The 16,229-nt window shown below is 40.1% G+C and overlaps 3 protein-coding genes across 5 annotated transcripts in view; 2 read left to right on the forward strand and 1 right to left on the reverse strand.

Moving 5' to 3' along the window:
• LOC134288220 (uncharacterized) overlaps nucleotides 1-16,229 on the forward strand; it is an 837,108-nt gene that overhangs the window by 373,452 nt on the left and 447,427 nt on the right. The window lies entirely within an intron of this gene.
• On the forward strand, nucleotides 3,057-4,650 carry LOC109420798 (F-box only protein 28). The gene is made up of 2 exons (XM_019695243.3): nucleotides 3,057-3,357; nucleotides 3,420-4,650. Exons 1-2 carry the CDS (start codon nucleotides 3,238-3,240, stop codon nucleotides 4,473-4,475), a joined length of 1,176 nt encoding a protein of 391 aa, XP_019550788.3. The 5' UTR covers nucleotides 3,057-3,237; the 3' UTR covers nucleotides 4,476-4,650.
• LOC115259976 (uncharacterized) lies at nucleotides 10,560-15,983 on the reverse strand. Of its 2 annotated transcripts, XR_009997823.1 has the most exons (3): nucleotides 15,519-15,983; nucleotides 10,986-11,254; nucleotides 10,560-10,762 (listed from the first exon to the last, which is right to left on the reverse strand). XR_009997823.1 is itself a non-coding variant. In XM_029860771.2 (2 exons), exons 1-2 carry the CDS (start codon nucleotides 15,625-15,627, stop codon nucleotides 11,130-11,132), a joined length of 234 nt encoding a protein of 77 aa, XP_029716631.1. In that variant the 5' UTR covers nucleotides 15,628-15,983; the 3' UTR covers nucleotides 10,560-11,129. The 2 variants fall into 2 exon arrangements, 1 of the variants encoding a protein (XP_029716631.1); XM_029860771.2 differs by having other exon boundaries at nucleotides 10,560-11,254.

Genomic DNA, 16,229 nt, shown 5'->3' on the forward strand with positions numbered 1-16,229 from the left:
ATATGGCAGGTAGAATTTTTCAAACCCCCGAAATTAATGTATTACTTATTGGGAATATTTATAAATTATGACGCTAATTTATAAATGACTTTAAATTACTTATTTTTGGCGTAGGTGTATCGAAACTATCGCCAATAAAACGCATACATATTTCGATTTTCAATGCCATAATCAATCGTTATGTAAACATACGAGTGCATCTACAATGGGGGACCATTCGAATTGTTCTATTGTTATACTTGCCGTAACTGTTGTTAATTACGTAAAGAACATAACGATTGATTATAACATTTAAAATCGAATTTTTTTTTTCAATCTGAATTTATGTTTGGAAAATATCATAAAGTATGAAGCATCATAAGCTTAGGGTGATTAATTTCTGAAGAGTGAATTACTGACCAATTTATGAGTAGGTACTTTTTTGGTAATTTGACAGTTTTGTGCAACTTCTAGCTAGTCAGAAAGGATTGGGATTTAACCGTTGCCCACAGACAAACAGACGTAACACTCATCGAAAGGGCTTTCGGAGATTTCAAGCTGTAACACCACGAAGGACACCCGTGCATCGGCTCTAAACGGGTGGAATCACCGCAATATTGAAAGCCCAATATTGGTAAAGATTTAAGTAATTCATTTTGTATTCTTAATTGTCGTAAAATGAAATTTAATTAAATTATTATTAAAATATTAAATAAATATAAATAAATATTTAATATCAATACAGTTGAAAATAAGATTTTTCGTAAACTGTGTGTCGGACGAACGGCGGGCATACTGCGCTGCATTAAGGGCCAGCTCTGCTGTCCAGCGCTCGACGTCCGATGTTAGGCTTCATATATTTAAATATTAAAAAAAACTATTGGTCTCCTAAGGGCTTGTTCACAAATGTCATAACGCTGGAGGGGGTGGGTGGGTGTCCTTCATGGTGTTACAGCTTGAAATCTCTACAAGCCCTTTCGATGAGTGTTACATACGTATGTTTGTCTGCGGGCAACGGTTAAATCCCAATCCTTTCTGGTTTGCTAGAAGTTGTACAAAACCATCAAATTACAAAAAGTACTCATCCCAAGCTTCCCGTTATTTGCGCGACATTTTTAGTAAGTTTGAAAATTAATCTCTAAATTGTAATAATTTTATGATACTTCATTCTTTATCTGATATTTTCCAAACTTAAATCCAAATTGAAATATTTTTTATTTCGATTCAAATGCCATAATCAATCGTCATGTTCTTTACGTAATTATAAACAGTTACGGCAAGCATAGAACAATTCAAATGGTTCCCATTGTAGATGCGCTGGTTGAGACAATAAGAAAATCGTTTGTTTCACATAACGATTGATTATGGCATTGAAAATCGAAATATGTATGCGTTTTAATGGCGATAGTTTCAATACACCTACGCCAAAAATAAGACGTTTAAATTTTTAGCGTCGTAATCTAGAAATTTTCCCAAAAAGTGATATATTCTATATAGAGGAAATTACCTATTCTCGGCCGTTTTGTTCTCTTCGTCTTTGGGGTTTTTTTTTGGGCCCATATAGCCGAGGCGGTAAACGCACGGGTATTCAGCATGACCATGCTGAGGGTGACGGGTTCGATTCCCGGTCGGTCCAGGATCTTTTCGTAAAGGAAATTTCCTTGACTTCCTTAGGCATAGAGTATCTTCGTGCCTGCCACACGATATACGCATGCAAAATGGTCATTGGCAGAGGAAGCTCTCAGTTAATAACTGTGGAAGTGCTCATAGAACACTAAGCTGAGATGCAGGCTTTGTCCCAATGAGGACGTTACGCCAAGAAGAGAGAGAGAGAGAGAGTTTTTTTTTGAAACCTATTGAACTCAGAGTTGGCCTCAAATCCTTCCCAACTAAGCTGAATTACATGGCCAAGTTTCAGGCCATTTGGCTGACAAAAACCCCCCATGACGAAGAGAACAAACCTGCCGACAATACCCATTGTCACCCTACATTCATTTCGGGGGTTTGAAAAATCTTACGCGCCATTCAAAACTTTACGAGAAATGCTTCTGTTTACCGCAACAACAAAAGCTGATTTGAATAAAAAAAATTACAGTCGAATTGAATTTCAGCCAGATCGAATGTCGAACACTGTTGAAAGCTTTGAATGGTCGACAAAAAAGCTCCACTCATTAGTGTCATTCGTATGTCGACCATAGGCGAAACTACTGGGGGTGCCGGGGGTGCCAGGCACCCCCTAGAATTTCAATACATTGCTGTAAGATATGGGACGATGAATGAAGAGTTGATGAACTAATGAATATTTGTTTGTAGTGCACCCCCTGACAATAATCCGTAGTTTCGCCCATGATGTCGACTACGCCTGCGCGCACAGGCTAATTACTATTATTTATGCATTTTGTATCCGCATCTCTCTCGCTCTCTTTCTGTTTTCATGCTATCTGCCGTTTAGCCTGGGTTGAAGAGAAGTGTTTCGTCAACCCAGGTGAAACACCAGATAGCATGAAAACAGAAAGAGCGTGAGAGAGATGCGGATACAAAATGCATAAATAATAGTAATTCCGTGTATACTTTTATTTCTGAGTGATAGATGAGGTAATAGCCAGGAGGGGCACGGCATAAATATCTGTACACGGTCTATAGGGCACTGCACTGTTTTGATTTTGTATGAAATTTTGACGTTTCTTGGCTTTGTTGTTTACAAAACTTCTGTAAGAGTGAAAGGGAAGGAGATTATTTCATGCAGTGCCCTATAGTTTACATCCATCAACCAATCAACGACGCCGATCACATCGTAGACTAATTTAGCACCGCCGCAAAAACAAAAATTACATAAGTTGAAGAGTTGCCAAGTTCTACAGTTGCCAAAAAGCCAAAAACAAGAAGAAGAAGATCATTATCCGATTTTCGAATGTTTTTCGTCACGACCGTATTATTTTCAGCCAGGATGAAGTTTTGATTCAGTGTAGTGATGATCTCCATTCTAGTACACCATTGTTGCTCAATTTACGGCAACGTCAGCCCGCCAGTCTATCGTTGTCCGATCTCTGTCTCTGCTCAAGACAAGCTAGGACAAGCTGTCAGTGGAAAAAGTGATTAACGTTTTGTTGTTTTCGCAATTTTGCATTGTTGTTCGTCGCGTTCGAAATTATTTTCTAGCCAGATACCAAAATAATTTTGGTACAATTTGCGAAAGTTTAACAAGTAAAAATCTTTCGGGCATTCATCCGTGCAAGCCGCGCAACGATTGCTGCCGCCATGTCCTCGAGCGATGGACCATCGTCGTCGCAGGGGATACACTTTCTCGATCTTCCGGACTGTATGATTGAGCAAGTGTTCGAGTACCTCAGCTACGACGAAATTGCAAAGAAGCGAATTGTGAGTCAGATTCTTTTTATATTTTTTGCATTGCGGTGGTAATGTTTTGTGAGTTTTTTTAGGTTTGCCGGAAGATCGACCGTGTCTGCCAGTCGCTGTTGAACCGAGGCTTCATGAAGATGATCAAGAGGCATAATGCCAATCTGAAGGCCATCAAGTCGCAACTTCCGCGGCGGGAATCCGAGCGTAGGAACCATCCATTGGCTAAGCATTCGGACATTCTGACATGCATTGAGACGCGAATTTCTATGCTTTCAATGACATACTCGAAGTATATTGATAAGGACCTGTGCTGTTTCATCCCGGGAAAAGTGATTGATGAAGTGTTCAACATCCTTAAATTGATTGAGAGCACATCGAAGCCCTTGAGGGCCCATGAGGTTCTGCAGGAATTGCGGGACATTTCATCGATGGCAATTGAACACTTTGACGAGAACATTGCCCACAGGCTGAAGCGCATAATGGGAGTGCACCATCCGAGCGGAAGTCATCTGCCTTTCTCGACTCCAGGGTTCATCCAAAACGAGGTCGTACTACCCTGTGATGTGAATGGAGAGAAACTGATTCTCCCCACACTGACTCCGATTTCACCCCATAAAGCTTCCCCACAGCAGCTTTACTGTCACCAAAGTTCCTCTTCGGCTTGCAGTGCGAGTCGTATTAACAACGCGTCGATCGCCAGGATCACCAACAAGTCCCGGAAGATGCGATTGACCATCAACAAACTGGTAGCGGCCATGCAAAGTTCGAAAAATCTCATGAAACAAATGCGGTCGCAAATTATGCGCAATTGTGCCGAAATCAAAGATCTCCGCAGGCGGCTGGAAGAATCCGAAACCAAAAATCGCGAACTGCTAGCGAACATAAACCAGCTGGCGTTCGGTGTTCCGTCTAGTGCGGAACTGGGATCCGGTGCAGCCTCCGAAGCGACACCCAAAGCCAGCAGTCGGGCGGCCATGGTCAGCCGCAACATAAAGCCCCGGTCGGCTACCATCATATTGAAACGGGTTCTGGCCAACACGGAAAGTCTCGGAGTTTCGTCGTCCATGGTTCCATCGCCGGATTACGACGAGCAAATGCCGGGAAGCTCCAAGCGTACCAAATATAGCCAAGATTAACACAAAATGATGTGCAAAAATTTGCTCTCTCTTCGAGCGCTATCATTGTCGATGAATTTGAGATACTTAACACATAGGGAACTCATTTTGTTTTTCGTTGTGCCGTTTCCAGTTGTGTTTGAAAGCTGCTCTCAAACCACTTTCCCCTGGTATACAATTGTTTGTCGTGTGAGAGGGAGAGCTTCGATCAAACTCATGCTCATAGAGAATCATGTTCTACTTGTAACATTTTTATTGTGATTTTATAACAAAAAAACTTTTTCTCTGAGTTCTAAATTTAGATTCAAGATACCATATTCACCCCAATAAAATTGCCATGCTATTACTCGGACGTGGTAAAAGAGCGGCTTGTCTGTCGAATGGAAATCTTCCATTAATCAGGTGCAAATGTAAGCAAAACAACAATCAAGAATTCAAGTTGTATGAGCACATCTGATGGAAGGTTGAAACTAGAAATTTAGCCCTATGCAAATTTACTCAATTACGATTCGATTTAAGAAAGGATATAAGATAATACTAATCTAGTAGAATAAGAGCTACTTATCGGAAACTCATCAGTCGGAGAAACTCAACCAACCCACACTCGCCCCCTCCTGAATGTGCTAATACATATAATAAACTACATACTACCACCCTCATTCTTGTTTTCGATCGAATCCACTTTCGAACGAAAATCGTTCGCATTCCCGTTTACGCCAGCAAAATCAAATGGCCTACTGATTCGATCGAACCAAAAACGTTCGAAAGTGGATACGTCCGTAAACAAGAATGAGGGTGTACATACCTATCTGTAAACGCTAGTAACAATTACTGAGTAAAAAACTCATGTCCAAGAATTTCACCTATGTTTTCGTTTTCCAATCATGCTGAATGTTGTTTCACCACGTAGTAGGTACATAGCATTACGAAACACACGAATACAATTAATAAAATAATCTCAGTAGGAACGTTGCACTTTCTAATAGAAAGAAAATCCAGCAAATTGGATGTTTAGTAGTATCTTTTGTTCACGGGTTACTTGCCTGGCCTCTACGTGCATCCTACTGTACTAACAAACTGAATGAAGAGATACTCTAGGGAAAAAGGTGACTAGAACAGTATGCGATAATTCGAAGACGAGAATAATTGTGAATTCGTAAGTGAAGCGCAATTGATACGAGAAATTTTGCGTAATTTTTCGATTTCCAATGCTATAGGGGGTATATAGATAGTCTACATCACGTGTTCCCAACCGTGGTCCGCGGCCCCCTGGGGGGCCGTGAAGCCAGTCCAAGGGGGCCACGATGTTACCAAAAATTTGTTAAATTTTTATTCTATTTTGTGCAAATTATACCGATTTTTGATTTTGTATACCACCACCCTCAAAAGCCACAATTTTAGGAACAAATTTTCAGTATAAAACGCCTTCAGAAGAAAAAATTTTCGGCTGCGCCGCAATTTTCAGCTATAACTCAAATTGAATGCACATGACGTCATTGTTTACGAAATGTGAGTGTCGAATAAAAAAACGTTTCCTTGATCATCGAAAATCTCTCCCAGAGTAAATTTCTGGCTACGTCACTTAACCCAAAAAAAAAACTCAGTTTCATTCATTTAATTCATATTTTTTTTCTAAAATATCATTGGGCCCCAGATGTTTTGACAATCCTCAAGGGGGTCGCCATCTCAAAATGGTTGGGAACCGCTGGTCTACATCTTTTTGACCTCATCTGATGAGCCATTGCATTGGTAAAGGTTGAAATATGAATAATTAGGGTTTTTGACCCCATTTCCGGCACAACAGGTAAACAAAATTGTTCACAATGAAACAACAGTTTTCATCCACTTCTTTCATCTGAATCAGATACCTTATTGCGTAAACTTGTTGTTAACAGTGGTTCGCCCCAAGGAAATCGGTAATATTATTCGCAACTTGAAGGTCAGGAAATCGCCTGGCCACGATGGAAGCAGCAACTGGCTGTTGAAGCGCCTCCCTCGGAAAGGTTTAGTGGTCTTCGCCAAAATCTTCTCTGCATGCCTCAAACTATGCTACTTTCCTGTTGAATGGAAACACGCAATACTAGTCGCGATACCGAAAGCGAATAAGGATGCAACTGTTCCATCAAATTACCGACCTATTAGCCTTCTTTCAACTCTGAGTAAACTTTTCGAACGCGTTATATTGACCCGCATCGAAAGACACTTGGAAACCACTAGAATCATCCCACACGAACAGTTTGGCTTCCAAAAAGGTCATTCAACTAGCCACCAGATCGTACGCTTGGTGAAGAAGGTGAGGCGAAACCTAGAGTGCGGGCACTGGTTTTGGCCAGTCTAAGGGAAATCATTCTTATAAAAATAACCAATAATCCAATGAAAACTACCAATGTGTTGAATGAAAGGTTTCGATCTATACTTGATTAGAAAAATGCTGAAATCAAGCTAATACTTGATTTTTGTATTAAAAATGACACTGGCCAAAATAGAAGCATTGCCGCAGTTTTGGCCATATTCTCAGCTTTGGTTTCTATTTTTGCCAATCACGTGTATTTCTTATGGGAGTGGCCAAATTAGAAGCACCCTGGCCAAAATAGATATATGGGAGCTGATTTTTTAAGGAAAATTATTTTTTTCTTCCGGTTTTTAAACAAAATGTATGGTTTTCACAGCTGTAATCATCATATTATATTAGAATCTACTAGTAAAAAATGAATTTATATCAATTTAGATCGTAACAGGCTGAATACTGCACTATGGCCAAAACTCCGGGCTGGCCAAAACTGAAGCTTCTACCCTACAACAAGGCAACTCGTCGGGTCTGATACTCCTTGATGTTGAAAAGGCGTATGACTCGGTATGGCATGACGCGATTCTGCACAAAATGCACCTCGGAAACTTCCCCATGATGCTTTTGATGATAATTCGCAGCTTCCTGAAGGACAGGACCTTCCAAGTCTCGGTAAATGGCTGTACCTCGGAGCGGATGCAAGTTCCGTTTGGTGTACCGCAAGGCTCCGTACTAAGTCCTACGCTGTACAACATCTTTTCGGCCGACATTGTCCAAATGGAAGGAGTGCAGTACTACTTGTTTGCAGACGACACTGAATTTTTAGTGTCACATCGGGACGCCGATGTAGTAGTGGACAAACTGCAACAAGCTCAGGACGCCATTCTTGAGTACCAAAGTATTGTCGGGCCGCCACCAAACCGAACTTCGCACAATCAAGTCGCGACGCGACCCAACTCGCGACGTTTTTTAATCATGTCAAAAGTAGTGCGCATCCTTCCCGTTGTTGTCAGCAACACAGCGCACTAGATGCGAAACAGTTGCGACACTTGTGGACCAAGAAAATGGCCATTTTTGATTGAATGTCGGTCTTGATTCCAACCGGATAGACAATAAATGGAAGTCCCAAGCCATTTACTTTACGCGCCGTCGGAGCCCAAGGTACCTGCCTCAAACTCAAGTTTCCTGTAACGGTGTCGACATTCCTTGGTCCGAAACCGTTGGTTACTTTGGTGTGTCCTTGGACCAGAAGCTTAACTTCAGCTGTCACGTAACCAATAGCATCCGGAAATGTGATATTCTCACAAAAACTCTTTACCCGCTCATAAAGAGGCGCTCTAGGCTGCATCCCACTATTAAGGTGCTGCTTTACAAAACCGTTTTTCGGCCTACGGTGGCGTATCAGTGTTTCCCAAACTGTGCGCCGCGGCGCCCTGGTGCGCCGTACACATTTCGCTGGTGCGCCGCAGGCTCTTGAGCCAAAACAAAAAGAAAAAAAAAATCAATATGAGAAGGTTTTTTTGTTTAATGGAACTTAGAAGTGTGGCTTCAGGGCATTTTTCCTAAATTTATCCCAACCTTCTAATATTCTTTATGGAATTTCTGGTATAATCCTAAAACATTTTGATGTTGATCAAACTTTTAAATTTTAGGAGTTTTGAGAAATTATTATATGAATTTCCAATACTTCAGTTGTGTTTTCGATTCTACCAGCAGCTTGTAATTAGAAGTAATTACATATTTCAAAAACCTTACTAGGTATAGTTCTTTCTAGGATAATTTCCGTGAGTTCCCCGGTTTTTGAGTTATCTACTGGTTTTCGGGACGACATGTTTTACTAACGTCACTATCACAGATTTTTTTTTTGCAAATTGTCGGTTTCGAGCAAGTAGGTCACATCGCAAAATTGATTATTTATGAGATCTTGATGAAAAGCTTTTGATCTCATTAAGACCCATTCAAAAATTCAGACATTTTTTTTATAAATTTTGTGCACCAAAGCTCCTGAAAGTTATCAACTTTTTCAAGATAGCCCTTCAAGACATAATGATTAAACACATGGTAATGAATGATCCATCATTCCTGAACATTCTAGGTTTGTATCTTAGTTTGATAAAATTTTCCACACTACATTTTTTATAACCCATCTTTGAAAGCTCTGTGATTCCCGAAGAAATCGAAGATTTTAGTAAAATTCTGTGAAATCATTTGAATTCACTCGGAACTATCAAAGTAGTGGAGATGAACCAGCCTCGGGCTGAAAATCTCCCTAATAAAGCTAATAATAATAATATCAAAGTATTGCGACTATTTTTGGTTGAGTATTTGGAATCAGCAGCTTGCCTAAGAAATTTTTGTCTTAGTGTAAAAATTTATGAAATCCATAAGCAATTTTTGTTTTAAAGAACATGTTGAGAAACTCAATTTTATATGGATTCTGGGAAAATATGGAACTGAAAATTCTTCACAATTTTGCATTGAAATTTTTAAGCTGAAAGTGTTCCAAAATAATGAAAGTTTTCTGTTAGAAGATGTTGGTGCGCCGCGAAATTTTCGAAAATTCCAAAGGGCGCCGCGATAGCAAAATGTTTGGGAACCTATGATGGATTCCCTGCTTGGTTCAACTGTGCACAGTGTCACCGGAACGAAATACAAGTCAAACAAAATCGTCTTTTGAAGATGATGCTGGATCTGAGCCCCTTTCATCCGACGGATGATGTTCACAGGCTTGCCGGTGTTGAACAGATCGACGACTGGTTCCAGAGGCTGGTTCCTAAATTCCTGCAGAGTTGCTCTTCCTCTGTAAACCCCCTTTTACAAGAGTTGGTCGTGTAGTATTGTGATATTAGTATTAAGCTTTCTTTCCTATCCCATCTACGTCAACAAGACCAAATCTTTGGATGCAAACACGGTCAACCCTTCCAGTTTAACGGTAGCTGAATAAGCAGGAGACTGGAGAATGTTGAAAACTTTCAATATCTTGGTAGTCAAATGGCGGCCGATGCCGGCACCTAGATCGAAATAGGGGCACGACACGGATCGCGAAGGTGAGAGCTGCTTTTGTGAATTCATAAAATGTTTGGAAAAACAGGAAGATTAGTCAACAACGCACCAAAATCCGAATTATCAACTCAAACGTGAAATATGTGCTGCTGTAGTGCTGTACGCCAGTGCAGTGTGTATCAGTGGAGAACACTCAATCACTGAAGGTCTTTATCGACAGATTAAAGCGGTAATCCAATAGAAGTAGTTCATTCGGTATAGATTCGATAAAAAGACCTGTTACTTATCAATCATGTATATCAAATACGGCACTGAAATACCGAAATAGCAAAATGCGAAAATAAAACAGCAGGGAACCAAAAATAGGCTTCCGACATCGTGGACGACTGCGAACGTGTCGCGGTGGATTAGTACTTCCAAAGAAAAATAATCTTTTCCGACGACTTCCACATAGAAATTTTGACTGCGATAACAATCAGAGACAGCTTGTCGCCTTTACATGAGAAGCTTATGCCTAATCTGCCAATAAATCAATATCACTCCATGATAATAACGGTACCTACTTTCATCAGCCTTAGCGCCAGCCTCGCATAGCAGTTGCCGAATTTCTCTAAAACCCCTTATCACTTCAACAAGCCGATTGTACAACCTTTATCGCTCCACATTCTTATACCTGTCTGAACGACAAATGCGATAAACAGCTATTCTTACTCATCACAACCGCACGCCCAATCGATAAGGCTCCATGGAAGAAGGCTCCAATGGAAGAAGGCCAGTGTGATACTCACAACGTGTTCCAATGAACGTCCACAAGATTCCATTAGATATTAGCTCAGTTCAAGTGAGGTTCCCGCATATCGAGTGCCTCCTTACTCACGAGTGGTTTATTTGATCGGTTTTGCAACTATGGTGTGCGAGTGTTGTTGTGGGTCGGTATATGCCGAAAGCTGTCTCACTACATTTGCTTCATTCAGTCGCGCCACACGCTTATCGATACGGAGTTTCCGTTGAATAACATCTATAAAAAGTGACTTCCTTTGACTTCTCTGTTTTGCCAAGTACCTCTAGAGGTTTAGTGGGGTTTAGGTGCAGTTGAAAGCACTATGTTTTACACACTTAGCCATACTTATTTTTCTTCTTTACGCTTTATCTCTGGTCGCCTACTAGTTCAGATTCACAATGATAATTCTATGTTTCGATGTTGGTTTATATTTCTATCTGCCTTAACTAGGTACACTTACTTTTTTTGAAGAAGAAGAGATTACCAATCGGTTCTGCTCAGTTGAATAACCCTCGTGCGGGGATCGTAAAGGTCAACTTAGGTTAGGTTTTGGAACAATTAATTGAATACTTGAACAACTCTCAGGTAGTAGAGGTCGGGGAGATTACGTTCGAAAAGATGCCAGCTGTTGGTCGATTGGTTGTATCCCCAGTATGCTACCGGTGAACGGGAGAACGACCTTGCAGTTGAAATACCACTGGAGCATGAATAGTGCAAACAAGAATACGTCTGGAAATGAAAAAAGAAGAAATAGTTATGATAACATAGTTGATTTAGCCACGTGGCTAGCGACTTCTCCTAAAGAAGGAAAAAGTTGTCCTATAGAGCCTTATAGAAATTTCTCCGAGAATTTTTCAAGAAATTCTTCCGGAATGTTTTTTTTTATGAGTTGGTTTGGGAATTATTAAAACAAAAGGGCCAAAATAGGGCGACGGGTTAGAGTCCCGATCAGTGCAGGATTTTTTATAAGAAAAATTTCCTCGATTTTCTTTTGCATGTGATATTTTACATTTGCAAAATGGTCATTGGCTTTTAATAACTGTTGAAGTGCTCATAGAACAATAAGCTGCCCTAGTCAGGAAGGACAGAAGGACATCAAGAAGAAGAAAAAAAAATACAATGTATATAAGAATGTTTCCATAAGTCTTTCGACTGTTTCTTTAAGGCACCTCCTGCTATTTCTCTAAGAATTTCGCCAAGGTTTAATCCAGTTAAAAGGTTAAGCCACTTCGTATTCCTTCAGAAATTCCTCAGGATTTTTTATAAGCATTCGCCCGGGTGTTCTGGGCAAAGTTAATTTACAATTCTATCAAAAATTTCTTCCAATGTTTTACGATAGTGAGCCCAAACATTTGGCTGATACATCATATTGTGGGGTGACCTCAAGCGTTTGGTCGATGACATCAAGTGTTTATTTACTAAATAACTTTTTTCCTAGATTTTTAGCCAAGTTCGGCAAAAACAAGTTGAAAGCTAAAAGAAAATAGGTTATATTAATGCTTTTATCTTAATTTGCTCGACCCAATTTCCAGCAACACTGCCGTAAGTTTATATTATTTTTTTAGAAAATTTGGCTACTTTGGGTTATGTTTACATACAAATATTTTTGTAAAAGTTTCATCTAAATCATGTTCAAAGTTTCTTTGACTTATTATCTTTTGAATAAGACCTAGAGTTTTGAAATCGGACGCAAATTGGCGGAGATATGGGCTTAAAAAAATGACATGTTTTCGAGGGGGTGACCCCAAACTTTTGATCGGGAATGTATGTATCGCCTCAGTACCGTCTCGGAAATCCGCCATAAATCCTCTGAAACTTCCTGAAGTTTCTCCGTAACCCCCAATACTCCCTTGGACTCTATGTACACATCTGAAAACATCAGAAACCCCCGAAAACGTCTATGTAACGCCTCTGAAACCCTCCGAAAATCATCTGAAACTTCCTGAAATGCTGCCGAAATCTTGTTTAAAAGAAATAAAAAAATAGTATGCCGAATACTATTTTCAGTGCCGAAAATTTGCATAAATATAAAAAAACATGTACCTAATACCGCCTGCACTGGAGGTTTTGATCTGTGCTGAGAGAATCTCTATGAGAGTTTACCACAGAGCTTGCTGACGTTTATTCACCTTTCTCTTTCAAACATGCAGGTGGAATAGGATTTGTTGTCATCAGGAAAGGTTTCCCGATGAAAACAAATCCTATCCCACCTGCAAGCTTGAAAGAGAGAGGTTAATAAACGTCAGCAAGCTCTATAGGATGGGTATTGCCCATCTTGACATAACAGAATTCTTCCAACGATTCCACCTGAAATTCCTTGATTTGTTTCTATTTAACGAATCTTCAAGAAAATGTTCCAAAATATCTTCAGAAATTCTTCTAATAATTTCTCGAGATATTTCCTCGCGAATATCTTCACAAATACCTTTTTTCTTCAGTAGATCTTTTACTGATTTCTCTAGAAATTCCTCTAAGAACTCCCCCAAGGTTTTTTTTCAGCAATGCTTTAAAAGTGTTCCCGAGGATTCCACCAGAATGATTTTTTCTTCAATACTACGGTAAGGACCTGATTTTGTAAGCCCCATTTTGCGACAAACTTTTTGCTCTCGTTATGTTACGGACAAACTTTAATCAATTCATTCTTATTTATCATCAAACTACAGCTGCAATGCAGACCATAAGGGAATAAAAAGTTTGAAAACCTGTTTAGGATTTTAAGGAGAGCAAAAAGTATGTTTCGAAAAGGGGCTGATAAAATCGGGTCACTTATGTATAGGGATTTCTTCAAGGATACCATCAAAAACTCTTGCAAGATTTTCTCTAAGCATTCTTCCAAAAATTTCTCCAAAAATACACCAACAATTCTTCTATGATTTCCACCAGCAATTCCTTACAGGGATTTCTTCAAGGCTTCCTCTAGGAATTCATCCAAGATCAGGAATGCTCCCAAGAATTTCTATGATAATTCCTCCACTAGTTTTCCCAAACCGAAATATCCCAAAAAAAAAAGGACGAAAGAACCCAACAAAATTCGCAAAACTTTTGACTTTTCATGGGATATTTCGGCTTAGTTAAACTAGTGTCGCACCCCTCTATAGGGCAGATTACCACTTCTTTCTAATCCTCTGGTGATTGTTCGGTTTTGCAGACCCTGACTGTCAACCTGCAGACAGGTGTCCAACTTTACCAGCTTCTTCTTCTTCTTCTTTATGGCTCTACGTTCCCACTGGAACTTGGCCGGCCTCTCTTCAACTTAGTGTTCTTTGATCATTTCCACAGTTATTAATTGAAGGTCTTTTCTTTGCCTGCCATTGCATGAATTTGTATATTGTGAGGCAAGTACAATGATACACTATGCCAAGGGAGTCGAGAAAATTTTCCCGACTGGAACAAAAATCCGCCGTCTCCAGATTGGCGATCCATAGCCTTAACCACTACTAGGCTAACTGGAGACCCCAGCTTTAGTAGCGTTACCAGCTACTTTGGTGCGGTATTGAGCAATAGCACGCTTAACTTGCCCTCAGCGTGGCAGTTGGATCATTTCCGGCTTCTGCTGGGTGGCAAAGCCAGTGCTTGCACCGGGAACTATTTCGATCGATATAAGTTATCATATAACTCTCCGCTCCTCTCACACTACTCAGGACTGCTGCCTTATCACGAAGGACTCGGCATCCAGTTTCATTGAAAACTGCACTGTACCCAAGATCACATTTTTTTCTGCAGGCAGCGAGGGACGATACAGTTCATCCGGACTTCACTTTCCGTGAAGAACTGGACAATGATTTTTCAATAGGGCCTAAATGGCATTTAGTTTCTTTTTTTATTCCTGTTCGGGTTTGTCACTGCGACTAGTTTTTAGATCTATTGTGACATTAACCGTATCCTTAGTGTAGTGCATGTCGCATTACTCAATTCTTTGAGGGGCAATAAAGCATCGATTTTGATACAGTTTTTGTTTTGTTTTCTTAGAAAATAAAACAAGAGTACTGATAATGGCAATGCATCAGCAACCTAGCATCACCCTTATTTTACTGCTAAATTCTACCCAGTAGGAAGTTTAGGACCCGGGTTTTAACATTAGCAGCAATATCATTCCAATAATGGAACATGTGTTCAGTAATAAGGATTCTAGTATGTTCCTTGCGTACTAGAACTTTCCAGTCTTCGAAGAGTTAGTACATACATGGATCCCTAACCTAATTTGATTTCCTTTGCATTGAGTTTAGCCTGAGATGGTGAGGTTTTTGACTATATGCAAAGTAAAGTTGGTAAACTCAGTTTTATTCAAAAACTGAATGTCACCAAAACACCAGTAGTAAGGACTAAATACTATAATTCCTTGAATTACCAGAATACATATTGCAAAATTGAAAAATAGGACGACACTAGATTTCGGTTTGGTAGATCTATCACCGCAACGCAACCTAAAAAGGCGATCTACCCACGCTACGTTAAAGATCGAGCATCTTTTAAACCCCCTCAACCATTCATCCTTCAGCACAGGTCGCCTGATACCTTGGATTGGGGTTCTGTTTGGTGGACTTTCACCCCCGGAACAGGTGATCCGTAGTATGTATGTATGTTTGTTTATTCGTAACGGTAACCTATTAGTACAATACTATATCTTAGGTCTTAGTGCTATTCTAAGCCGGCAGCTACACGGGCAATTTAGATCCTAGCTAGTAAAGTAATCAAATTACAATTACAAAATTTACAAATAACAATAGATACCTACCTACAAAAAAAATATTGAAACGAAATCTACTTTAGTCTTGAGTGCTCGCTGAATCATACAAAGTAAATAATTATATTATGAATCATTGAAGTATGATAAGTATTTAAAGTACTTGATGAGCAATAAAATTTAATGATTGATCCTGTTTGATTCGTTTGCTTTGTAGCAATTAAACGCCCCAAAACTACAATTTCGACTGAATAAGGCCAATATCCAAAAGCAGAATTTGACATCACGGATGATCGGAGAAATACTTACGGATCGTCACTCGTTCCCAGCTCTCGACCATGTACAGCTCGGTAATCATCAAATACCGGAACCACCAGTAGTTGATGAATGTCAGAACCTTATCCAGCAGTCTCATCATGGTGGGCTGTCGTTTTCTGCTAATGGGGTAGATGTAGGTCGCGCCCAAAAATAGTTGTGTCTGGACAGTTCGATTCCGCTTCTTTTCTTTTCCGGATGCGGCACGACTCAGCAACGACGGAAACAGCAGACGAAGTTGGAATTGCCCTCTGCCTCGAAAAATTGAATTCTTTCTAGTTATTTATCATACAATGACACCGCTCGAGTAGCAAAGGAGCGCGAGATAAGGTCACCGCGAATAAATTTATCACTCTTGGAGACGACGACGGCACTATTTCGTCGGGAACCGCATAAATTATTCGGGCACGGAATATTTTGATAAGCTTCGCACGTTCGTTCGATTCGTGCCACACACTGACAGTACACGCTAACCTGAAACTACCCTTCGCCTGGGTCGATTCTACCCGGATTTTCATGTTGTTAGCAGTTGTCAAAATCCGGGTAACCCGAAAACCCAGATTTCTTGAATCTGGGTACAGATCTGGGTAATTGGCACTTTGTCACTTTCCGGCTTGAGAATATGGCAGCGGTCAGGAGAACGCTGGAAATTATGGATGTTTCGACGACAAATATGAGGATAAATGACGGAAAAACAGTGAAAAT

This window comes from Aedes albopictus, chromosome 2 (assembly GCF_035046485.1).
Source record: "Aedes albopictus strain Foshan chromosome 2, AalbF5, whole genome shotgun sequence".
Lineage (NCBI taxonomy): Eukaryota > Metazoa > Arthropoda > Insecta > Diptera > Culicidae > Aedes > Aedes albopictus.

Bases quoted from the DNA above. Each gene is read 5' to 3' on its own strand.
- LOC109420798 (XM_019695243.3), top strand. From the start codon at position 3,238: ATGTCCTCGAGCGATGGACCATCGTCGTCGCAGGGGATACACTTTCTC. The intron at 3,358-3,419 runs GTGAGTCAGATT...GAGTTTTTTTAG, and splicing joins AAATTGCAAAGAAGCGAATT to GTTTGCCGGAAGATCGACCG.
- LOC115259976 (XM_029860771.2), bottom strand. From the start codon at position 15,627: ATGATGAGACTGCTGGATAAGGTTCTGACATTCATCAACTACTGGTGG. The intron at 11,255-15,518 runs GTAAGTATTTCT...TTTCATTTCCAG, and splicing joins CTGGGAACGAGTGACGATCC to ACGTATTCTTGTTTGCACTA.